The 25,518-nt window shown below is 43.7% G+C and overlaps 1 protein-coding gene across 1 annotated transcript in view; it reads left to right on the top strand.

The window, feature by feature from the left end:
* Csmd2 (CUB and Sushi multiple domains 2) overlaps positions 1-25,518 on the top strand; it is a 607,037-nt gene that overhangs the window by 64,031 nt on the left and 517,488 nt on the right. The window contains exon 2 of the mRNA XM_012516868.2: positions 5,560-5,776. Coding sequence (XP_012372322.1) covers positions 5,560-5,776 — 217 coding nt within the window. The remainder of the gene's footprint in view (positions 1-5,559; positions 5,777-25,518) is intronic.

Raw genomic sequence — 25,518 nt, 5'->3', positions numbered from 1 at the left:
GTGATCTTCCTGTCTCAGCCTCCCCGGCACTGGGATTACAGGTGCGCACCACCAGGCCCACACCCAGTTTTGGGGCCAGCACAGCATGCCCGGGGTCCCAGGGCAAGCACAGCATGTGGTACTGGGGATTGAACCTGGGTCCTTGAGCTTGTCAGGCAGGCGCTTAGGCTGCTGAGCATTCTCCCCAGCCCTACATTTTTATTTATACTTGTTTTGCATACACACACAGCTCTGTGTACTGTAAGTGCACATTGCCTTTTACAATTTGAAAATAAAAAACTTGAATAATAATTTGCTACAAGAAGACCATCCCAAATTACATGTACAGTGTTACCTCAACATGAAAATATTAACAGCAGTTACCTCTAGAAAGAAAGTGAGATTATGATCAGGTTCCTCTTCTTAAATCTTGTGTTATTTTCCAAATTTTCTACAAGTACCATGTATGTTTCTACAAGTACAATGGCCTTGCACCTCCTCGCCAGCCAGTCTTGCCTCTACCTTTTACAATCCAGACTCTTTTCACTCTTCTCTTCTCTCATTGCTGTGGTTGAAATTGATATATCCACTGAACAAATACTTATTGAATTCTTAGCAGTGAGGATGTGGCAGGGCCAGTATAAAGTTCTCACTCTCTACATTCTTAATTTCAGAGGGACCACTTAGGCATCAAGCTGGGTGACCTCATCCATGACCCTAGTCTTGGTCTCTTGGTATCATTTAACACTTGTATTTTGTGCAGGGTCTCACTATGCAGTTCAGACTCATAGTGATCCTCCTGTTTTCAGCCTCCCCAGCACTGGGATCACAGGTGTGCACCACTACGCCCAGACTCTGGCTGGCTCAACCTTCCTGGGGGCGGGTCTGTGTGGCCTATGGTGCTAGGGATTGAACCCTGGTCCCTGTGCTTTCTAAGCAGGCACTTAATCCACTGAGCTATCTTGCTGGCCTTAGCATTTAACATTTTGAGATATTGCCTGCATGGAACTGCTCTCTGGATCTCCCCCTACTACTCTATCTATCCCCTGCTCCCTACTCTGTCACCTTTTCTGTCTTGTTCCATGGAAATGTTCCCAGGGGCTATCTTTTGAATCCATTCACCTTTTTCTCTGTAGCAGAGGATACTGTCCATACTCAGATTCTGAGTCAGCATCTGGGTGACAGCTGAGACAACTAAGGCTGATGTTTGGGGTCCTGGGGTTGCAGAAAATTGGTATTAATGATTGTCCATGACATGGATGAGGGTGGCCTTCAAGATGCAGACCTTATGGGGTGTGAACTGAAGAAGCCCTCTGTGTACCCTCTTATGACCGTACTGCTCATGGGTAGTTTTGACTTTATCTAGTCTGTGATCATAAGGTCTAATCTGGAGGAATGAATGTATGAGTGAGTGAGTGAGTGAGTGAGTGAATGAATGAATGAACGAATGAATGAATGAATGAACAGCATGGAATGGCACGATATAATACAATGACATTGCTAGAAAGGTTTTAGGAACATGAGCCGGATCGATCTGTCACCTGTGCCAGTGAAAGGAAGATCAGGGAAATTTACGTGGGGCCTTTGAAAATTGTGGAGATAGAGCTTATTATATATTATTGTGGTTGGGCATTTTCCTGGTTTTACTGACCACTTATGTCTTCTTTTGTGAACTAACTTTCAAACCCTGTCCAATTTTTCAGTGTTAGTACCTGTTCTTTTTCGTATTAGTAATAGCTCTTTTGATTGTAAGGGTTTACTTGTCTACTAGCGTTCTTGTATGTCTTTTGATTTTGTTTCTATTTGTGACATACATGTACTTTTTGTATAATAAAGCTATCAATCTTGTAGTATCTTCTACAGTGTTTTTCTGTGGAGAAAATGATATGTAATTATTGACTTACGTTTTCTTCTAATTATTTTATGACTTAAAAAACATTTAACTCTTAACTCCATCTGGGGATTTATTTTGGTATATGACATGATTTGAGGAGATAAGTTAGAAAACAGTTAATAGGTTGACCTCGAAAAATCTTTCCTTTCTCTTTGTTTTTTTATATTGCCTTTTTTTTTTTACATATTTCAGTTTTCTTATGTATTAAAGTTATAGTGCAGTCCCATTCCATGGACTATTCCTACATACACTATTTTAGTGTGTCATTTATGATGCTGCCCATTTTGTATCCTGTGAGAAGAGACTAATGAATTTACTATCTTTATTTTTTAAAAATGCTTTACTGCAATAATCTATTTTCCCAGTTCAACTTAGGTATCATGTTACCTAATTTAAAACAGGTCATTGGGCTTCTGATCAGAATTGCATTAAGCTTATAAATTAACTTTTCAATAACTTTTCAAGAGGTTAATATTACAAATTAACCTTTCAGTGGTTAGTCTTTCCACTCAAAATTACTGTGTCTTTCCCATTAGTGAAAAATTTTAAACTTTCTGTAAAAGCTACTTTCATGTAATGCCCACACATTTCTGACTAAGTTTATTCCTATGTATTATATGTGCTTTGTAGTTACTGGAAACAGAAGTTTATTTTTATATTTTAATCTGCTGTTTGCTTATAGGAACAATATTGATTTTTTTATTATTATTTTGCAACTTTCTATTATACTAAAATTTCTAATTAGTGCTAATAGCTTTATAATTGATTCTCCCGGGCCTCCTGGGTATAGTAATACATTGTCTGCATACACTTGTATATAAACCTGTGTGTTGGGGGAACTACCCGCTCGGGCCCCCTCCTGTCCTTCTCTCTGACAGGAGCTTTCTTTCTCCCAGTAAATATATTCTGCTCATAAAAAAAATCTATGTGTTTTCACTTTCTCCTTTTTTCACTCTGTGTGTGTGTGTGTGTGTGTGTGTGTGTGTGTGTGTGTGTGTGTCACGGGTTCACTTTTCCAATGAAGCATGAAATCCCTGTAGAAGTAGTGGTGCGCCTTTCTTGTTCTTGATCCTAATCAGACATTTCAGCATAAGTATGATGTAGGGCATTGTTAAAAATATGGTTGCTTTCTCTTGCACAGGAAATAATTCTTTTTGCCTAGTTCTTGAAGCTTCTTTTAATCAGAGTTACATGTCTAATTTTATTAAATGCCTTGTTAGCATTTATTCAGAAACTCTTAATTTTTTCCTCCATGAATGGGATACTACGTATTAAGAGATTTCTTAATGTTAAAGTCATTTTAGAGATTAAATGCCTTTGTCAGTTAATCTCTAAAGTGGCTTTAAAAATATTAGCATTGAGTCAATTTATCAGAATCATGGTAAGAAAAAAAAGGACTGCTTGTGTGTAAATCCTACCTTGAGGGCCTCCTTCTTGTTTCTCTTTGCCTTTGCTTTGCCTTCATGAAATGAAAATGACATTAATAGTATTCACCTTACTTCACTGTTGCCTTGAAGAAGCCAATACAGGAGTTCTTAGGAGAGTGTCTAGCCAAACACTAAACCAAGGCAAGGGTTATATTAAATGACTGAGCATTTACCATGTGCTTGAGGGGTGGAGTCAAAGTTGGTGAACATCACGTGTGATCTCTCCTTTCATGGAGTTTATGGTCTGGTGCAAAGATGCTTATAAAACCATCATGGAAACTTGCTGCTATGGTAAGTGCTACCAAAGAGAGGTTAAGATGGCATGGCGCCATGTAAAGGGGGGCTGGTCTAGCCGAGGAAGGGCACTAGACTGATACTTGAAGGGGATGAATGTCAAGAAAAGAGGAGACAATGTTCTAGGCAGAGGGAAGAGCACAGGCAAAGATCCTGCGGCTATACAGTGAAAGTGAGCTGGGGTGAAGCACTGAGGAGGAGGAAGCGCTGGCAGATATGAGGCTAGCCCTCAGAAAGGCCAGATTGTGTAGATGCACACATAGACCTGAAATGCTTTTTTGTTAATGAAGAGCAGGGAGGAGTCACTGGAGCTTTGCAGCATATGCAGGTAGGGGTGATTTTAATCTGATTCCTGTGTTGAAAAGGCAACCCCACCCACCCAGTTGCAGTGTGAAGCCTGAGTTGTCCAAGACCAGAGTAAATGCGGCTGACCAGGTGGGAAGAGCATGGTGTAGGGGCGGGACAGAAATGGAGAGAAGGTGACTAATTGACCAAGGACTGTGAAGGAGAGAAATGTGTTGGTACTGGGGGTCTTATTTATACAAGGAGATGGGAACACTTTATTTCCTGAGAGAGAGAGAGAGCAGCAAAAGAGGATAGGGGCTGGGGGGTTGGGGGGCACCATGGGGCTGCACACCCCAAGGACATCAGGCCTGGAGAGCAGGGTGCTGTCTGGCCAGGCCTGTATGCTTATTCAGTGTCAGTGCACTCAGGCAGTCTAGACTAGAGAGAGAGTAGGGTAGGCCCCAGCATGTAGCCTGAGGACAGAGGGAGAAAGAACAGGGATGAGAGCAGGAGAGAGTGTGTATGGTAGGAGGCACAGGGCATGGCTGCTCAGAGTGTGGTCGCCAAGCACCTGTGCCATCCTCGCATGGGAAACTGGGGAGAAAAGTGGCCCTGCTGCCCCTCCCACATGCTGTCCTTCAGAATCTCCTTTTGAGCCAGCTCTAGTAGCTGAGGTCTGATATGCTCTAGCTTAGAAGGAGCAGGGTGGGGGGAGGGGAGAGTGGAAAAACAGAGGGAAGGAGGGGGGAAGAGAGAGAGACACACAGAGACAGAGCAACAGACAGAGACAGACAGACACAGAGAGAGAGAGAGAGAGACAGACAGACAGACAGACAGACAGACAGACAGACAGACACAGAGACAGAGAAAGAGAGAGTTAGTTGACATGAGGACAGACCTATCAGTGACTTCTTTAGGTCTGTTCCAATGCTTGAAAGGGCCAGCAGGCAGGACTGACAAGGTTGGTGGGTGGATGGAAAGGAAGGACATGGAGAAAGAGGGTATGGACAGATTGTGCTTCCTGTACAGTAAATCTGATTATGGAAGGGGAGACAAAGCTGAGGGAGATGCGGAGCGGAGTAAGGGCTTGTTTTGTGTAAAACAAAATCTTGAGCACATTTCAGATGGGCAGGTGGTGTGGAGAGGCAGCCACAGAACATGTGCATGAGAAAGAACCCATGAATGCACGTGCATCTGGGTGGAGGAAGGTTGTTTCTCTACGGGCAGCAGGAGGAGAGGGCATTGAGAAGGCAGGAGTCCCCGCTTATGGCTTTTACCTTCCATGGAGGGCAGGAAGGAGCACCTGAGCTGAGTCAGCAGGCCACGAACAGGAGAAGAGGTTAGAAATGGTCACCCTGGTGTTGACGGTTGTCACATCTGATTTTGTGTTGCTTCTTCATTTGAACTCTTTCAATCCTTGGATTTTCCCCTCAGAGTTGATGTGAGGCTTGAAGTTCATCACCTGCCTATCTTTCCTCTGTGCCAAGCACAAGGCTGGCTCACAGGAACCACACAGAACCATTGTTAATTTCCTGTCATCATGTTTTGAAATTCTGTAACATTTTTATTGTTTTTTAAAAAATTTTTCTCTAAAGAAAAGACTCTTGAACACATTGCTGCTCGCTCCAGAATCTTCTGGGAGTTCTGGCCACTCTGAACTACTTTCTTTCTCTTTCCCAGGCCAGAACTGCACATTCCAATTGCAAGGTCCCAATGGGACAGTGGAGAGCCCAGGGTTCCCCTACGGCTACCCCAATTACGCCAACTGCACGTGGACCATCACCGCAGAGGACCAGCACAGGATCCAGCTCGTGTTCCAGTCCTTTGCCCTGGAAGAGGACTTCGATGTCCTGTCGGTGTTTGATGGTCCGCCCCAGCCGGAGAACCTGCGAACAAGGTACCACCCTCCCCACCTTCCCCAAAGCACACCCCCGGGCCAAGCTTCCCAAAGGGAGGCCCTTGCATGCTACTGACCTTTGTTTCTTTGAGGCTCTCCTACAACTCTTCTGCTTCCTTCCCTAAAGGCTATTAGAACAATAGGGAAAACTAGGCGGAAAACAAATGCTTGTAGCAAAATGCAAGATTTTACCTTGAAACTGATTTTACCTGTGGAGGTGCGTCTGTGTGCACATCTGTTGGTGACTATTTCACGAACAGATAAATTCATTTTTCCACCTTGCGTGCAGCGCATGTACAGCTGAAGGTTGTTAGTGATGCACGTCTTGCATCATGTGTCTAGACCTTGCATGCGTTGTTGGGATCTGTGTTGCAAATTTGGAGGATTTGCTAAGGGAGGAAAAAACTGGGTGAAAAGGAGATGGTTTTCCTGAACGCCTGACCTGCCTTTCAGGGCAGGGCACTTGCACCCATGGAGGTAGCTAGGGTAGCGAGCCTTCTACCTCTGCACGTAGGGGAGTTTTTGGGTGAAGATGAAGGCTCCAGTGTCTGGAGCCTGCCGAGCACTATAGAAGCCTTATCCTTGTCCGGCCAGTCAGGCTTCTGGCTCTTTAGGAAGCCAAAGGGCTATTGGCACACCCACCAAGGGCTGGGGACTCCCAGGTGCTGATTGCTTTTCTAAGGACTGGGTGCTTTACCTTCCCAGCCAAATGCCTACTCGTCAAGCTTTGTTTAAGACACATCTAAGTGCCTGGCTTCCAGAATCCCAGAGTGGATCCAACCACATTTACAGGATATACCCCAATGTTCTTTCCTCTCCCTGTTTTCCTCTCTGGGCACTGCAGAGTGAATCTTGGAGGCCTACAGCAAGAGTATGGTGGATCCTACTTGTCCAAGTAGCCCCTGTCTATCCTCCCATGATGTTTAAGGAAACTTCTGGAGGAAAGAGTCCTCTTTGTGCATTCATTCCATGAATACTTCATGAGCACCCGTGGTGTCCTGATGCTAGCCTGAATATTAGGAGCACAGCCACAATAAAAATACTGCCTTCATGGGCTTACATGCTAATGAGGAGGCAGCTGTGGAAATACCTGACTCATGAGAGGCATGGAAGACAGAGGGTGCACCAAGAGTGCAAGAGTGACCTGAGCATGCTGCTTTTACAGGGGAGTCATGAAGGCCTTTTTAAGGGGCGTATGTTTGAGCAAACACCTGATTTGCAGAGGCATCACTTTGCATACTGTGTGGATAGATGGAGGCAGCTTCCAGGTTGCAGGAAATGTAATGGTCATTGGGAGAGTGGTCTTGCCCACCCTGGGGAGGTTAGCTGTATTTCAGGGGAAGGCTCTGGCATCACACTGCCACTGTGTTATCCCTGCTTGAGCTCCTCACCTTGTGCCCTTTGTGATCTGCTCATTTCACTTCATCTTGGAAATAGCCAACATCATGCAGGGTCAACCACAGGGAAGAGCTGCAGGGGCCCATTGTCTCTCACCACCCCTAAGCCAAAGGAATTCGTACTCTGGGGGAGTATTCGTATCCTGGCAGGAAAAAGAGCCCAGGTAGTCCACAGAAGAGTGGAGTACGTGTCCTTAAAGATACTGGAGTGATGCTTTCCAGAGGGTGTGGACTCTCGGACCTTTGTAGTGGGTGTTTTTTTTCATGTTGCATGGTTATTAGTCTACTCAGGTTTTCCTTTTGTCTCTGTGCTTGTCTAAGAAATCGCTCACTGTATTGATACTGTCAGGTGTAGGAACCTAGGATCGTACATGGCTATCTTTGAAGTATCTGCCGTGCTGCCCCTTTCCCCACTGGAGCCTGGCCCCTGTGTTTTCTTTCATTTTGGCAACTGCTGTTGCCAGAACTTTGCATATTTTATTGGCCTTTGAAAAGTTCCAGAGCTAAGGATATCAATTTTATCTTTTTTTCCATTATCTAACCTATTGATTTCTGCTTTTATCTGTATCCATTTTTTTCTCCTACTTACCTTAGGCTGATGTTGCTCTTTTGCTGATTTCGTGAATTGAATTAGCTCCATTATTTCTTGTTTGATAATAAAAACATTAAGAGGCATTTTCCCCTAAGTATGTCTTTGACCGAATATCATAAATTTTGATGGGTAGTTGTTATTTCAGAAAGAATTTCTAATTGCAGTTTTGTTCTCTTCTTTGACTCTAGGGGCTGTTTTTCCTCGCATTTTCAAGTAACATGTCTATATTTAAAAAATTATTATCTAGTTCCATGGCATTTATGATCAAGTTATCATTTCTACTTTGGAAAATTTGTTGACTTTTCCCCCTTTATGTAAGATTATTTTTATAAATGTTTTAAGAGCATTGAAAAACACAAGATAGTCATTCTATAGTCAAAGAATAAAAAAATTAAGTCATTAATATTGAAGTATCCCAAATTTCTTCTTATCTAATTTACATTTGTTAAAATAGGCATTATTGTCCTCATGTTTTTACTGTTTTATCAATTTCTCCTCTTGTCTAAGTTTCAACTTTATATATTTTGATACCATGTTAGCATATAAATGTTTTTGGACATTAAATCCTTGCAGAAAAATTTTCTTTTTTCCAATATAGAAATTATTCCTCAAAGATTTTTGCCAAGAGCTCAATGTGTCCCTTTTCTTCTTTTCAGTTTTCATTTATTGGGTCCAGATTTGCTAAATCTTTTATTTAATGTTTATCTATGTCATTCTTTTAAGAGTACCTCCTAGTGCAACATACAATTTAATATTTTTAACAAAAGATCTTCACAATCTTATTTTTTAGTGAGAAAGTTTAGTCTGCTCTCCGCTTTTTTGGTGATAACCAGAATGTTTGCTCTTCTACATATGATATTTAATGCCTTCTATTTTTAAGCTTCTTCACTGTCACTTCCTTTTCCCTGCCTTCAAGTGCAAATTTTCCTTGCTTTTTCTGTGATTTGTATTCTGCGAGTACTTTCAGTTACCTTTCCCCCTTTGTATTATGTGCTTTTCTATGAATGCGTGTCTGCATTCCATGATGCTTACACTTATCACTGGGAGTTTGTACATGTACATGATGCCCCTTACTTATTTTCTGTCCCCTTCCCTCCTACCCATTCCTGCTCTCTCCAATCCTTGATTCCCTTCCCATTTGAAAAGTATCTATTTCCATTTTCCTTTGATTTTCTCTTCTTTTAATGAATCCTTTTTCCTTCTTTCTCTCCCCATCTCCATCTCTTATTCTTCTCACTTAAAAAAGATCTTCCTCCTTCCTATTACCCTTTAGTTTGCTCTTCATGTATGCTTGGGCTTCTCATAGCAGAGAAACTATGTGATATTTAAACTTATGCATCTGATTTATTTCACTTAATATTAAATTCTCGAGGTACCTCCATTTACCTAGAGAAGTCTCCTTTAGCAGCACTCCCTTTCATATAAATACCATGTTTTCCTTATGCGTTCATCTGTTGGTGGACATACAGGCTGTTTCCAAGATTTAGCTATTATAAATTGTGCTGCTACAAACATGAGCATGCTTGGGTCACTGTATTCTGATGACTTTAATTTTTCTCAGAAGAGTCCTAGAAGGGAAGCAGCTGGGACAAAGAAAATTCTACTTTTACCTTTTTGAGGAATCTCCATTCGATTTCCACAGTGGTTGTAATGGTTTACATTCCCATCAGCAATGCAGAAGGCTTGCTTTTTCCTCCTGGCCTCATCAGCATTGATTATTATTTTATTTCATGTTGATAACCACTCTTTCTGGAGTAAGATGCTATTTTAATGTTTTATTTTGCATTTCTGTAATGGTCAGAGATGTTGAACATTTTTAATGTATTTATTGGACCTCTTGGACATCTGTACTTCTGAGAAGTGTCTGTTTATTTCAGATGCCCATTATTTTGGTTAGGTCTTTTTTTGGGGGGAGGGTCTAATAATTTTGAGGTCTTCATATATTTTAGATTTTTTTTTTAAAAATCATATTTTAACCTGCATTTTTGTCAACATTCTACCTAGTTAACCTTTTTTCTTAATCGAGTCGTACTTGTTCTGTGACTTGTAGAAATTTCTTAATGCTTTGCAGCATGTTTCTAATTATCCCTTTTTCTGTTTCCAGTGTTAATGTAAATCTTCTATCTTTCTGTATAAATTTAATCATTTTTATGAGAAATTCAAGATCAGGTAGAGTGAGCATTTTAACATGTTATCTTTGGTCTCCATTTGAACTGGAAATTTATCTTTCAAGGTTTTTGTTCTTTTTGAAATCATTGTGAAGTTTTAAATTTTATTTTGGGTGGTCATTGATAATACATAAAAATGCAACTGATTTTTATGTGTTGATTTTATATTCTGTGACTTTGTTGGATCCATCGTTAATTCAGGTAGTTTTGCTTGTTTTTGCAAATAAAAGCAGTTTGAGTTCTTCCTTTCTCATCTGGATATCATTTCTTCCTTCTGTCCTCCCTTCCTCCCACCCTACCACCCACACCACCTGTTTCTTTTCTTTTTGCACAACTGGCTCAAATTTCTAGTATAATATCCAGTAGAAGTGGTCAGAGTGGAATCCTGGTCTCATTCTCATTCATAGAGAAAAAAAAATTTAGGTTTTCATTATGAAATATGTTAGCTGTGGGTTTTGATACATATGCTTCTAATAAAGCAGTTTTAGGGAAGGAAATAGGCATGATGTGGCTTTGGTGTGGAAAGCGCATTGGGTGGGGGGTCAGACAGGCCACCATCAGGCCAGGCAAGCCCGTGGCAGTCTGGAAAAGAATAATGAAGACTGAAGATGGTGTGGACTCTTATGATGTTATGGGAAAGTGTTGTTCTGAGTTAATAATGGATTTATGGGAAGGGAAGAAGTGGAGGTTGATTTCACAGTGTCCATCTTAGAAACAGAAAACCAGGCAGATCAGCCTGAAGTGGATCTCTACTTCTGATAAAATGTGTCTTTCTGGCCTCCTAGGACCATTCTTCACTCATGCAGCAGGACAGTATTCTTGCAGTATTTTCTTGTGAGACAGTGGGAACTGACGGTACAGACCTAGATATTACCTAGGAAGGCTCTATGTTTGTTCATTTATTTGTACTTTTATTTTTGCAGCCCTAGCTATCAAATCTAGGGGCTAGGCAACCACTCTACCACTCAACTGAATCTCCAGAGCCCTGAAGCTCTGCAGTTATTAATGCTATGACCTTGTCCAAGGTTTGGCTCCTCTCAGCCTCTCCTATAAGATAAGCTGGGTTGCTCTAGGGGATCCCCATGCTGAGGGTCCCCAAGTGTGCATCCTTCCTTGCCCTTCTGTGTGTAGGACCTAAGAAAGCAGAACTTCCTGGAGGACTTTGGGGGTTATCCTGACCCTTTGTCTGTGCCTTCTCGTCAGACTTTTGAGCCTGCAGAAATTATGGTGATAGTAGAGACCCTGCAGAAGGCACTGGGCACAGGTGCAGCCATTCATTGTTGATGTAATGCACTGAATGTGTGAATATAGTAGTAGATGAAATGTATTTCTGGTTTATTACATGCATGTATGTATGCATGTGTATGAATGTCATGGGTGAAAATAATACACCATGCACATGTGTTTATGTTGTGCATGTGATGTCTCAGTGCATTGCTGAGCCTATCATGCCTTCTCTCCTGCTGCTTCCCACCCAGTGGGGCAGGACCACTGAGAGGACTACAGCAGGCTTCTTTCCGTTCATGTCGCTTGGGAGCTTTCTGTGCTATTGTCCGAAACTTAACAGGCACACATTTTGTAGCTACTGTTCTCACTGCATTTTTAATGCAGCACTCTGTTCTGCCCTTCTGTCCAGCCCTCTGATCGTCTTTATCTTCTGTGAGGCTACTGAAGAGTCACTTGCCACCCCTGGAAACCCACAGCTCCACAGAGGCTTGCTCCTAGCTAGGTATGGTGTGAACAGAGAACTTCCCTCCTGTGAGGCTCTGGGTTCTGAGGCTGGAGTTGAGCTTTGTTCCCTGCTTTTGCTGTGGCAGAGTCACCCAAGAAGCTGTACCGTGACAAGTGCCCAGCGTGCGAGCTAGGAAGCCCTGGCAGGTCCCTTCCCCTCCCATTCTCAGTGTCTTTATCTATAGCATAGATCTATTAAGATCTACTTCACTGGTTGATTGGTGAAGATTAAATTAAATAATGTATGTAAACTTTTTAATTATGACAAGATACAAATGAAAGAAATGTATTTGTAGAAAAGATCAGCCATAGTTAAGCCAAAGAGAAAACCCTTGCAAATAATTTGCAGGTCATAAGTAGAGCAGTGGTAAGGCTGTCCTGTCCCTCAGAGGTCATTCGTCCACAGTTGGAGACACTTTTGGTTGACCCGGCTGTAGGAGTGCTAAGAGCATCCAGTACATTGAAGCCGCAGGTGTGGCTAAGCATCCTGCAACATCCAAGATGAATGCGCACCATAGAGAAATATCCAGCTCCAAACAGAGAAGCATGCAGACTGACAAGCCCCGAGATAGAGTGATTTAAGAAGTGAAGACCTTGGCCCACCAGATAGCTCAGCGGATTAAAACGCCTGCTTAGCCAGGTGCAGGGACCAGGGTTTAATCCCTGGTGTGCCGTCTTGGCCCTCCCCTCCCTGCTCAGGGCACACTGAGATGGCAATTGAGACTGGGTGTGGTGGCCTGTAATCCCAGCACTTGGGAGGCTGAAAACAGGAGGATCACTGAGTCCAATCTATGTAGTGAGACCCTGTAGACCCTGCCCTAAATACAGAAAAAAAGAAGTGAAGGCCTTTCATTTCAGATGTACCTGGATTCTAACCTTCCTCCTTGTGTCAGTGACCTTGAGCAAGTGAGTCAGTCCATCCTCGCCTCAGTTTCCTCCTCTGCAAAGTGAGGCCTCCCCAGTGATGTTGCATGCTGACAGCAGCACCTGGCATCGCTGGTGAGAGGTGCCAGTAGGCACCCTGTGCACAGCTTGCACTCTACACAGATGCCATTCATCTCCCAGATCCTCCCTCTCCAGGAGTTCACAGCCATCTCCTTGAAAGCGTCTCACATTTCATCTAGCACTATTCACAAGCAACAACATCCCTGGATGCCAGAAGGCAGCGTCTGGCTGCTTGAAATTAAATTTACAATAGAAGCTGATCAGATTCTTCTCCTAATGGATCAGGGTGGGAAATGAGGATAGGAGCTGGTCCTGAAGACTGGAGAGCCTGTAGGAGTTTGGAAATTAGCGAGAAAAGAACAAAGAGCCTTCCAGATAATGCAGTGTCAGCCCTGCCTGGATGAATTACTGAAACAATCCCCACGTCTCTGCTTTTGCACAATTAGATGGACTTGCAGTGCTGGCAAGCATTCCATTGCATTGCAGTTTAATGTGGAATGAAGTTTTCTAATGGAACACAACCAAAGATAATCTATAGAGGCACTCCTAATAAATGGCATCGCCGTATACTGGAGGGTTGATAGGGCACCGGTGATGACTGTGCCAGTTAAGAACAGCTAAGCATCCCTTAATTTAGACATTTGGGTTCAAGTGATGGGAAGCTCAACAACTTGTTCCCTCACTTACTGGCAATACACATCCTGTCACCAGCCTAGGGTGCAATGGTGCTTTAGTCATTTGGAGCTGGTTGCAGATTTCACTCACCCGGCATTAGACACCTGTTTGGATGTCATAAAAATCCTCAAATTTGCCAGATTTACTGTCAGCTTATGAATATGTATCACAGCAGCGGCCCCCTAAGGGCCCGTGTGGTAGATTCCTTAAAAAGTGTGCCTTGCACATCAACAGGGTTGTTCTCGGAGGGTCCTTCCCCAAGGTCCTGTGGGGTTGTGTTCTTGAGGGCAGAAGGTAGCTAAGAGGTCCTCGGGCATGAGGAAGGAGTCCTTGTTTAGGACTGAAGCTGAGAGGTGATGCTGGAAGGGGGCCAGAACGCACAATGACACTGAATGCCCATTATGTGCCAGCCGCTGTGCTAGACACATTTGTTGATGCATTCATTGTCATTGATTTGACATTTATTGAATGCCTACCAGGAGCACCAGGTGTTGGGAATACAACAGTTAACAAGATAGCTTCTGCCTTCTAGGAACTTACAGTATCTTGAAGGAAACGGATAAATCATCAGGACCCATAGACGATGCTGAACACTGCAGTAGGGAAGCTGACCTGGTCCTGGAGATGATCTTTGGAGAGGCTGGTCTGTGTGCCTGGGGGGCCTTACCTCCCATTGGCTGTCGCTCATCGACCTCTAACTCATCCTCCGCATCTCAGTACACTGGGACAGACCCTCTGCTCCAGCCTTGTCTAACTCTCCTCTGCCACTACCTTAGCATGGTAATGGCCCTTTATCATTTTACATGCATATGTGGTGATTTGACTTCTGTCCATCTGTTCCACGAAACTATAAACTCTGCATTTACAGGAGTTCTTTTCCTTTTACTATAGGAGCACCAAGACCTTGCACAATGCTTGGAAAATGGTAGGTGCTGAACGATTATGTCAGAGTGAGGGAGTGCATGCTCCGTGGAGGACAGGATCCCTGCTGAAGTGTGGAGGGAGAGCTGGGGAGAGCCAAGAATGCAGTGTGTGTGCAGGCATCAACAAGAGCCAGAAAGACTAAGCGCAGGAGGAGGACGAGTTGGCTTGCAGTGGTTGGAGTGCTGTGAGGAGGTGGAGGGGCAGCCAGGGACAGAGTGCCAAGGGCCCTTTACGCCTCATGGAGAGCTTGACGTATATCTTAAGGGAAGTGGAGATGGGCTGAAAAGTTTTAAACAGGCATCATTCATGTTATCTAATAATTCACTGACACATTCATGCAGGGAAGAGTGTGGATTCCCTTTGCAGAGGTTAAGTAAGCATCTAAGTCTCAGGCCTCTAAGCAGCTAAATGGCTGAAGGTGGGGTGAACTGTGGGTCCTGAAGGAACCCCAGGCTTTTCCCTCCATCAAGGAGCCCATTCACTGCTCCAGATTCACTGCATGCATTCCATTTTCTTTTTCAGAATCCATCTGATTTTCTCATTAAAGCAGATTTTTTTTTCTTAAATGGTAAAAGTAATAGGTACTCAGTGCCTTAGTAAAGTCAAGCGGTGCAGAAGTGTTCCGAAAAAAAGTGCAAGTGACTCTTTTCCTAATTCTTCATCCCAGTCCTGCTCCCTGGAGGAAACTACTGTTAACAGTTTGGTGATGTCCAATTTCTTTTTAAATAAAGATTCATTAAACTGCCCATGAGGCTTATTGGGATATCCATCAGCTCTTTAAAAATTGTTCTGATGAATTAAGTGTAAACTAATTAGAGACATAGATTCAATTACCCTCGAAACACACAAGGGTTTAATAATTAATAGGAAGAGGGCTTTAGGCCAAAGACATTATGGATTTTATCAAACCCCTAACACTGGAAAAGTAAATATGTTTGATTGCCCCTAAATGTTGGCAAATTGCATCTGGAAACAAACCTGTTGGTGGGAACTATGTATTTAACCAGGAAAGTCATCGATGATGGGTAAGTTAAGGAACCAGCTGAAAGTGGCTGCATGGATGCCACCATCAGCCTGGTGCTGCTGGACAGAGCCTGCTGGGACAGAGCAGCTGCACTTAGTGTGGTGTCATGATAATCAGCTTTTGTCCTGATCCTTCACCACACAAGCTGCTTTGGAAGTGGGCTGAGTCCCCAACGATGTCTCCAAAGCCGATTGTAGACCCAGAGCATCCAGTGAGCACTATTGGGCCAGGGACACAATGCAGGGCTTCTGGGAGAAACATTCAGTTTATGCCTTAAACTGTGAAGACCAATGATTTAGATGGAGTCAGAAGAGGGTCAGAGGTTAGACTGTTGTATTATGTAAGGTGCTTTGTTAATGGTATCTCCCTTTCCTTCACAATCTTCCTGGAAGTAAGAATTATTACTTCCATCTTATTGCAAATGAAGCTCAAAGAGGCTGCTTGCTTTGTGGAACCTTAAGCTTCCAGATCTGTGTGATACTAAGGTTCACACAGGTCAGCCATTGGGGTTTGGGAGAGGAAGAAGTGGGGGCTGCCAGGGTTGGGCTCTGGGAATCAGTTGCAGTGACCCACAGGGACCATGTGCTCCATCACCTGATGCCAAGGGGTGGGATGGGAATACATAGTGGGAGGAGAGGTTGGCAGCAGATTCTGCACAAAGCCAGGTGGGCAGCAATGTCGGGGTCCTGCGCAATCTCTCCATTCACAGTAGGGCCCCGTGGCTCAAGGTCAAAGTCAGTGTTTGTGGTGAAATCTCCCCTTGCTCATTTGTCAGGTCTGATGTTCAGTAGCAGCCAAAATTTAAGGCCCTGTGGAGCCTGAAGCTCAGGCCAGAAGGCTGTGCTGCCTCCAGGCCTCCTCATGAAGGGTCCTGCCCACATGTCAGGTTGCTCAAAGATTCAGAATGACCCCGAACAAAGTGCTATCCTAGACACATTTGCCCCTTTCTTGAAGGGACTCCTGATTGGGCTTTTCCTGAGATAGGACAGTGGACTCTTCTTTATCCTTAACTCTTGGAGTAATCGAAGTTAGGTGTGATAGAAATAGCTGTGGAAAGATCTTGGTGACCTAAGAAAGTTGAGTAGGGGCAGATTCAGACCTATAATTAATTCTAGCATTCTGTCTGTTTCTTCGTTAGCAGTAATGGTATGGGAACAAATACCTCTCAATGGTTGAGTTCTTTATTCCCTTGAAATTAAATATAAAGAAAACTAATTCTCATCTTTAATGGAGTGAAAAGCTGGCAAGCTCTGAAATTATGGACTGAGAGATGCCAGGGGTGTACCTGGTCTTTACTTGATCTTCTTGGATTGTTCCTATCCCACTCAAGTACTGCTCTTGGCTCTTTTAACAGTGCCATTTGTCGTTGGCATAAGGGTTTCTTTTCCCATGGCATGTTAAGCAGTGTGGCAGTGAAGCAAGCTGTCCACCACCAATCTTGCTCATTCTTCACACTGGAGACTTGTCAGTGGGAAGCAGCCGCCTGGCCAGGAATGATATTTCCCAGCTTCTAGATGGATCCATGTCACTTAGTGGGCTGGAGAGAGAGGACAGAAGTGACAAGGATGCTTTCCAGGCCTAGCTCCGGGAAGCTTGCAGCCCTGTACTGCATTTCCCTTCAGGTAGAGGAAACTGGGAAACACCATGGAGTAGAACTGACCCTTTCCCAAGGACTGCTGATGGAATGGGTTTTGCAGTGAGAAATAAAACTTGTGTATGAAGCTAGACCTCTGGATGGCCAGGGCTCGTCCATCACAGCCACCTGTGTTTCCTTCAGCTGTTGCAAGCTCTGAGTTGAGAAATTTATCTTCGAACCCAGAGCTAAGTGGGGGCACAGGACAGCAGAGTCTGTCAGCTTTGCAAAACTGACACTTGGTCTTGTTTGCTTTGGGAGAGAGAAAACCTCAGGGTAGTCTGTCCTGTGTGCCCAATCGGTAGGCCATTGCAGCATAATGTATGAGTTCTCTTGACAGTTGGTGGCTCCTCTTTGGCATCAAGGCCTAGTCCTTGCTCTAGTCTTTATGCCCCATCCCATGCCTCACAGAGATGGCACACAGTAGAGTGTGGAGGTCAGATGTTTGATTCAGAGCCAGTCTAATCTGGGTTCAAGTCCAGCTCTGTCTCTTACTAGTGGAATGACTTTGAGAAAGCTCCCTCATCTGAGCCTCAGTTTCTATACCCACAGAGTTTACTTACCTCCTACTATAGTTGTGAATGTTCAGCTATTTCCCAGGGTTTCACATACATAGGAAATTTTGGACACAAAGGACATACTTAAAAATCCGATGATGGTAATGATGGTGATGATGGTGATGATTGTCCAATTCAAAGATTGATCTCATCCAGCTACCTGCACTGCTCCACTCCTGTACCTCAGTGGTCACAGTAGCCTCTCTCCTGGCCTTTCTACTGTTACCTCTGCTCCCTTCAGTCTGTTTTCAGAAGACCTAGAGAAATTTTAATTAGCTGATTTGTATTTTTTTTAAATTAGCTTTTGGCATATCACAATGGTGCACATCTATATTCCCAACTTCTCAGGAGGATAAAGCAGGAGGATCATGAATTTGAGGCCAGCCTGGACAATATATGAAGACTCTGTCTCAAAATAAAATTTAGAAGAATGACTGGGGATATAGGCCAGTAGAAGAGCGCTTGTCTCGCATTCATGAGACTTCAGGTTTAATCTGCCGTCACGCAGAACAACAACAACCACAAAACCCAGGACTCTTTTTTTTTTTTTGTGGAACTGGGTATTGAACTCAGGCCCTTGCACTTGCCAGGGAAGTGCTTACTCCACTGAGTCATCTTCTCGGCTAAACCCAGGACTTTTAATTAAAATAAATAAAAATCACTTTAGATTTATGGGAAAGTTCTTAAGGTAGTATAGGGAATGTCTCTATACCCCACACCCCGCTTTCCCTATTAACATCTCACACTCATATGGAACATTTGTCATAACAGTGAGCCAATAGTGATACGTTCTTTATTCAAATTTCACTAGTTTTCCCCAAATATCTGTTTCATATCCCCAAGCCCTATTGAAGATCCCTCATTACCTTTTGCTCACATTACCTTTGTCATGTCTCTTTAAGCTTCTCTCATCTACGACAGTTTCTCAGGTGTTCTTTCATTTTGGTGACCTTAATAATTTAGGGTGATAGCTACCAGGAATTATGTAGAGTGTCCTTCAATTAGGATATGTTTTGTGATGAATGTATTCAGAAGACTGCACTCTCATCACAGCGTGCCGAGGGTACATATTGTCAGCAAGCCCTATCAATGTTGATTTTGACCTTGATCATCTGGTTGAGGTAGAGTTTGTCAGATTTTTCAACTGCAGAGTTACTCTCCAACCCCAAACTGGGCTGTTTGGAAGGAAGCACTACAGACTGCCTCGCTAACGAAGGGAGCAGTTATGCTTCATCTCCCAAGCTTAGCATCTCTACATAGATTATTGGTAATTTTTCTTCCCTAGAGATTTGTCTATTCTCCGTTTATTAATTTATTCACTCATTTATTACTATCAATGTGGATTTTGATCACATCCTTTGAAGTGTAATCTGATGCTAGACTTCACTTATTCCATTGCTAATGTTGCTAAAAGCCATTTTAATTGGTTCCTGTGTCTTTCAATATTCCTGTCATTATCATTTTTGTTGTTGATGGTGTTGATATTGCTGTTTTGCTAGATGCTTCATTTTTTCTGGCTCTCCAAGGTGCTCCAGACTTGTCTTGTATATCTCCTGCCTCAGTTCTAGCATCAACCATTTCTCCTAGAGGCTTTGGTTTCTTTCGTAGAATTGGGCACCAAGGTTTTGGTGCCTGGTGAGCTTACTGCCACAGTTCTTTCACGTGACAAAGCAGAGAAATATGTGTGAACACATGAATGAGCATACCATAAATATTCTTGTATGTATCCTTCTGTACCATATTAAACCTAAGTATGAATTCTTTTTGAATCTTTAACCATAATCCAATACCACATGGGTCTTTCCAGCCCTTATCCTTCTCTGTTTGTAAACTTCCACTCCAATAAGAAAACTGGCCTCAGGCCTCAGCCAGTCATTTACCTGCTCCAGGACACATGTGTAATTGTTGCAAATCATTATCCCATGTGCCCATGGGAAACGGCTTGATCACCCAGAGTTCAGTTCGTCTGTGTAGCTCCATTTGCCCCTCTTCCTGTGGTCTGTAGCTTGGTAGCAACTGGGCAGCAGAGCAGCAGGTGAGTGTGGGCTGCCAAGCAATGCTTCATCAGTATTTACAACCGTTCCTGATTGCTGGCATGGCTGCCTGGGTTCTGCCTCCTGTCAGACCAGCAGTGCTACTAGGTCCTCACAGGAACAAAAAGCCTACTGAGAACTGCACGTGTGAGGATCTTGGTTGCATGCTCCTTGAAAAAATATCTAATGAAATGATGATGATGATGATGATGATGATGATGATGATGATGACGATGATGATAGAAATAAAGCACACAATACATGTAATGTGCTTGAATCATCCCGAAACCACACCACCCTAACTCTAGTTATGGAAGCATTGTCTTCCACGAAGCCAATTCCAATGCCAACAATGTTGAGAATGGCTACTATAATCTTCACAGGTTTTGGCTGAGGAGATAGCTTGGCTGTCTAAGCACCTGCCTGGCAAGCAGAAGGACTTGGGTTCAGTCCCTGGTACTGCATGCTGCCCCTCCCCTGCCCCTGGGTGCACTGAGCCAGCAGCCAAAACCGAGTGTGGTGGTGCATGCCTGTAATCCCAGTGCTGGGAAGGCTAAAAACAGGAGGATCACTGAGGTCGAGCTTTGTAGTGAGACCCTGTACTAAAGGATTTTTTTTTTTTTTTGGTCCATTCAGGATGCCTTAAGAGCAGGTCTGGTAAGGCATGAGGATCTGGGGATTAAACCACAGAATTCTGAGCCTGATTGCTTTGCTTAAGCAGGCACTTAGACAACTGAGCTACTGGGCAGGCCCCCTAGACCCTGTACTGAATAAATAAATAAATAAATAAATAAATAAATAAATAAATAATCTTCCCAGATTTCTGAAGTCACTGGACACCTTTGCTCTACCCCACTTACTTCAATGAGGTTGTTTCATAGTCTGTCCCAGTGACAGGTTCTTTGTCACAGTCTGGATTCCATCCTGAGATCCCAAGACCTCTTTAAAGAGTTTTTAAAACTTCGCGTGCATATGCATAGTTCACACTTTTAAGCTCCATGGGTTTTGAATGTTCATTTGTCATATATTCAGAAACCATGAAGTGGGCGCCATCTAGCACACTGAGTACAGAGACCAACAGCGTGAGGTCTTTACCCTAAGTTGATCATTTAAAGGAGCAGCCACTGGGCTCCTAACATGCGGGAACTGTGGGTGGAGCCCTAAACTACAGGTCTCTCTAGAAGCCACCGCGGCTCCCAGCCTCAGATGCCAGACAAAAAGGGCTTTGGGAGACATTGATCCCACCCTGCCTCAGAGGTTTATGGGAACCCTCTCTGGTGTTAGCTACATGCTGCCACTTTCCCCTGGTACTTTATTCTCCAGCCGCACAGGCAGCCATTGCAAGCTTCCTGGCTCCCACTCTCACCACCCCCATCCTTGCCCTGGCTGACATGGGACTTCTGATCTGAATGAGTGTTCTCCCTTATTCTGCATTCGTCACCTTGTTCTCTTTTGGGAGTGCAGTTATGATGTCCTCTGTATGAGTTTTTCAATACAGTCACTTCCACCACCTAGGGGTTCAAACAACCACAGATCAAATGTATTTGGAAAAGACTCACATCTGCGCTGATCATGTGCCATCACTTTTCTTGTCATTGCTCCCTAAACAAGGCAATGCAACAACTACTTCCATAGCATCCACATTATATTTGCAAGAGGATATGCATGGGTTCTATGCCCATACAATGCCATTTGTATACAAAGGGCCTTGAGCATCCCATGATTCTGGGGTCTAAGGGAGTCCTAGAAGCTAGTCATTATAGATGACCGTATTTAATGTATTTATAGGTTTGCTGTCTCCACCAGCAGAACAAAAGCTTTAGGAGAGCACTGTCCACATGCTTGTTGTTCATCAGTGTGTCCTCAGCAGGAGATGGGTGCCTGGCACATAGTAGGCTCCCAGATGCTGCCTCTGTGCAGCTCAGGAGGTTTGGGGTGGAGAGGGGGGTAGAAGTGTATGCCTCACTCCTTTGCTTCCCACTTCCCCCTCTTTTTCCTTCTTTCCTTCCTTCTTTCCTTTTTTTGTATTGAAGATTGAACTCGGGGAACTCTACCACTGAGCTACATCTGCAACACATTCTACTTTTTGAGAGGTCTCACTAAGGTGCTTCGACTGTCCTTGAACTTGAAATCTTCTTGCCTAAGGCTCCAGAGTAACTAGAACTACAATCTATTTCCCTTTGTGTTTACCTGGCCCTGCTGCTGCTCCCTTTTCTCCTCCCAGTCTTAGACCTCAGTCTGTGGCGTCTCTGTCACAATCACTTAACAAAGATTTCATCCCATCAGTATTTATCTAACATCGCCCCTGCGGCAATAAAAGTACAGCTGGAACAAGGCAAAAGCCTGTGTCTAGATGGAGCTTACATTCTTGGAGAATATAGACTAAAAACAAATGATAATCTCTATGGAGAAATTCATATTCAGGAAGAGCATGTGAAGTTAAGAGAGGTATCAATGGAGGGATCAGAGAAGATGGCTGTTAGGTACGAACCCACACAATGAACCAGACCAGGCATTCTGACGCGAGTACAAGATTTATTGGAGGCATCAAGCAGGCTGGCTGTCTAGTGGACCAAGACAGCAGTGAATAAAGGGGGGCAGGAGACTTTATAGGATCTTTTAGGGAGGGTAATCGCTGGCTGGAACAGCTGAGGGAGAGCTAATCATGGCAGGGATACCTGGTCTGTGGGGGACCTTTAATGTTAACAAAGGAGAGTTTCGTGGTTGCTTGCCACAAAAGTCAAGGTCAGGTGGATCTGTTCTTCAGTTTTGGCTTTGGCTCTTCGTGGGGCACAGGAGGAGAGAGTTTAGGGGGAGGGTGCCTGGGAAACCAAGAGGGAAAGTGTTTGGGGCAAGGTACCTGGGAAACTTTGAATCTTGACCTATCAGTGGCCTTGAAGTTGCAACCTAAAAGAAGGGACTTGGGCATCCCCACTTGCCTCCAGGAGGCTCCAGAGGTACCTGTTCAGTCAGGCCCAGCACGTTTTGTGAAGAAAATTTAGGGGAGAGGAACCCCTTTTCAGCTAGCAGAACCTCCTGGTAATATGATAGATACTCGAGCACACACTGTGGTACCAGTCCAGCCCTGAGCTGAGGCTGACAGGGGTTTCCATGGTAACACAGTGAAAGGAGTATAGGCAGTGGAGCCATGGCTGATGATCACTGAAGGAATGACTGACCACATAATGCCCCCGAGCTTCTAGAGGCCTGTTTGCAGTGTCTTTAATCCTGTCCAAAGAGAAGATATCTTCACAAGGTTGATCTTGCCACCTCTCCACCGTAGCAGAGTGGTTCACAGTGCCTTCCCAGTTCAGTCCGTACAGCACTCTGCCACCTTTATCCAAAATTCTGCAGCCACATATCACAGGCAAGTTAGATTTTAGGCTTATGTAAGCCTCCCAAAGCAAGGGACACTGACAGATCTCAGCTCTGATAATCTACCTAAGATTTCAATCATAACAGGATTTCATCACTATCCAAAGGGAAGGACATTCAGAAAGCCAGAGAGCTGTCGAGCCCCTTGGTAAGTGGGGAATGAAGACACAAAGTTCTTGCAAACTAAGGAAGGTCTAGAAATAGCCACTAACTGCAAGGTTCCACCCTTTAAGTGCCTGCTGCACTTCCCAATTTGCTGGATTGTTCAAGCTTCCCACATGCATGTTACTTCTCTCAGCAATACAATAGGTATTGTATCCATCCCATTTTGCAGAGGACAAAGCTGAGGCTCAGAATGGCAAAGCCCAAGGCTCAAGTTTTTAGCATTGCATCCCTGTTATGGGTCAGGGACCTTCAGCCACATGGGTGACTGATTGTGTGTGGATGAGGAAAGAGAAACCCTAGGGGAGCTGGCACCCTGAGCAAGCACCCATCTGTCCTAACAGGCAACAGAGGATGAGAAGGAACCTATCACAGGCAGATTACTTCTCCCACAGCCCCATCTCCCTCCACATTGGAATTCTGTTGAACTTGAAACAATGGAAAAGAGACTAGAATTGCTGTCTTTCTCTACGTTGCTCTTCCTCCAATGGAAGCTAGGTAAAGGCCTCGACATGGCAAATTATTTGCAGAACCCCGAAGGAGAGGGCTTCTTCTATTTTGGAGTATGTAGAAGAGTAAAGATTTTCTTTAATTAGATAGTGCCGGATAGATTTAATTAAAGCTTCAAACCTGCAATTTTCTTTGTTTGATTGATCAGTGGGTGCTGATTGCCTGGAGTAATTATGAAGGGGGAGGTAGGGTTTTTAGAGTCTGATGGTGATAAGAAGCAGATTGAGTCGACTCTTGGGTCCTTGGTTGTCAGAGTGGTCCTGAAAGGTTTTAAATTATATGTATGCTCGTTGGCTGGTCAAGTGAAAGATATGATGTCTGAATCCTGTTCCTGGCTGATTTGCCTCTGTAGAAAAGTTCCCTTTTCATTCCTTTCTCTGAATGTAATCACCCCCTTCCCCACCCAGACCAGACAGTATTCTATTACTTTTGTCTTTCTCTTATGAAATAATTGAAGTAAGTTATAGAAGGTATCTCATGGCATCCTTTTAAAAGGTCTAAAGCTCATGGAAGGGTCAGAAGACAACCTCAGCCTTTGAAAATCTTTGTCCAAAGGATCTACAATCTGAGGTACAGGATCTCAGGATAAATCCTGAGGGGATTTCACTGACCTCATCAGATCCAAAAACTACAACTCTTGTTGCATAGGTCTTGCTTTATTTTGGTCTTAACCATCCAGCAGAAAAGTATAAAAATGAAGTACAAGAAGTAAAGCCATATTGTTATGTTGAGCTTTAGGGGACTCAGGTCAACAATTTCTGACACTGCCACTCATGCAGAAGACCCAATATTATTATGGACTACTGGACTCTTTTGGAATATTTTGCTGAGTTCACACACCTATAATATTCAAATAACAGAACTTAACAAAAAAAGGGGACACAGATGAATGTCCATTTTGTATCTGTGTATTCAAAGTGGTTAGGATAGATATATTGTTACATTCTCTTAATGAATAGAGTGATTTGTTCTAATGGTGTTTGTAAATAGGATATCAGGTCTGCATCTTGTACAGCAAATAACCACTAGGAAAAGAGTATGCAATGTGTTAATTATTGAAACTGTCCTACCAGTTTGATTTGAAACTGTCTCATTGCTATTTGCCTGTCAATAAAATTATGGAAAAAAAATCTTTGTCAGTATTAGAGACCCAAGAAAGTACTTTGAAGGCAGGTGATCTTGGGTTTGAATCTTGTTTCTACCGGCTACAAAATTATCTCTTGGTCTTTGGAAAGTGCCCTTGAACTCTTCTTCCTTATTTGCAAAGCCGGAGAGTACAGAAAGAATTTGATGAGCTTGTGTATATGTGCCAAGTCCCTGTGCCTGGCCTGCAGTGGCTTCTCTCTGAAAGTCTGTGCCTTCCCTTTTCAGTGTTGTACTGCCTCACTAAGGTCATTGTCACTGTGCACACTCCATGAACTCAGGAGACCAGTATAGTAGCGCTTTGGCCTATGGTAGAAACTTCTTGGTTCATCATGGGTGCAGACACATCCTTGTCCACTGAATGGATAAATGAATGAGTACCCTACACATTTAGGCCTTCAAAAGCAAGCAAAGCCTGTAGAGTGTGAAAGAGCTGCCTCCAATGAATGACCATAGTTTTAAGGCTCTGAGGATGAAGTCTAAACAGTCTCATGTGGGCCATTTGAAAGCTTTGGTAGGAATACTGTTCTCTTTCTCTTGGAACTAGTTAAACCATCTGTTATGGCTCATAGCTAGATGTCCCCTAAATCTTATGTGATCATAGATGGGGCTTTGGGGGTGTGATACTCATCACTGGATTAGTCCACTGAGGAATTTACAGCTGGGTGTGAAGTTGGGAAGGGAAGCCTGGTGGGAAGCAGTGAATCACTGTGGGCACAACCTCAAAGGGTAGGTATAGATAGAGGTATAGGTGTAGGCATAGGTGGAGAGAGATAGAGAGAGCTAGAATAGAGATAGAGATGATAGAGATGGAGATGGAGGTGGAGGTGGAGCTGGAGAGAGAGAGAGAGAGAGAGAGAGAGAGAGAGAGAG

This window comes from Octodon degus, unplaced genomic scaffold (genome assembly GCF_000260255.1).
Source record: "Octodon degus isolate 3935 unplaced genomic scaffold, OctDeg1.0 scaffold00130, whole genome shotgun sequence".
NCBI lineage: Eukaryota > Metazoa > Chordata > Mammalia > Rodentia > Octodontidae > Octodon > Octodon degus.
Note: the sequence above shows the minus strand (reverse complement) of the source record. Positions and strands in the feature narration are given on the sequence as shown.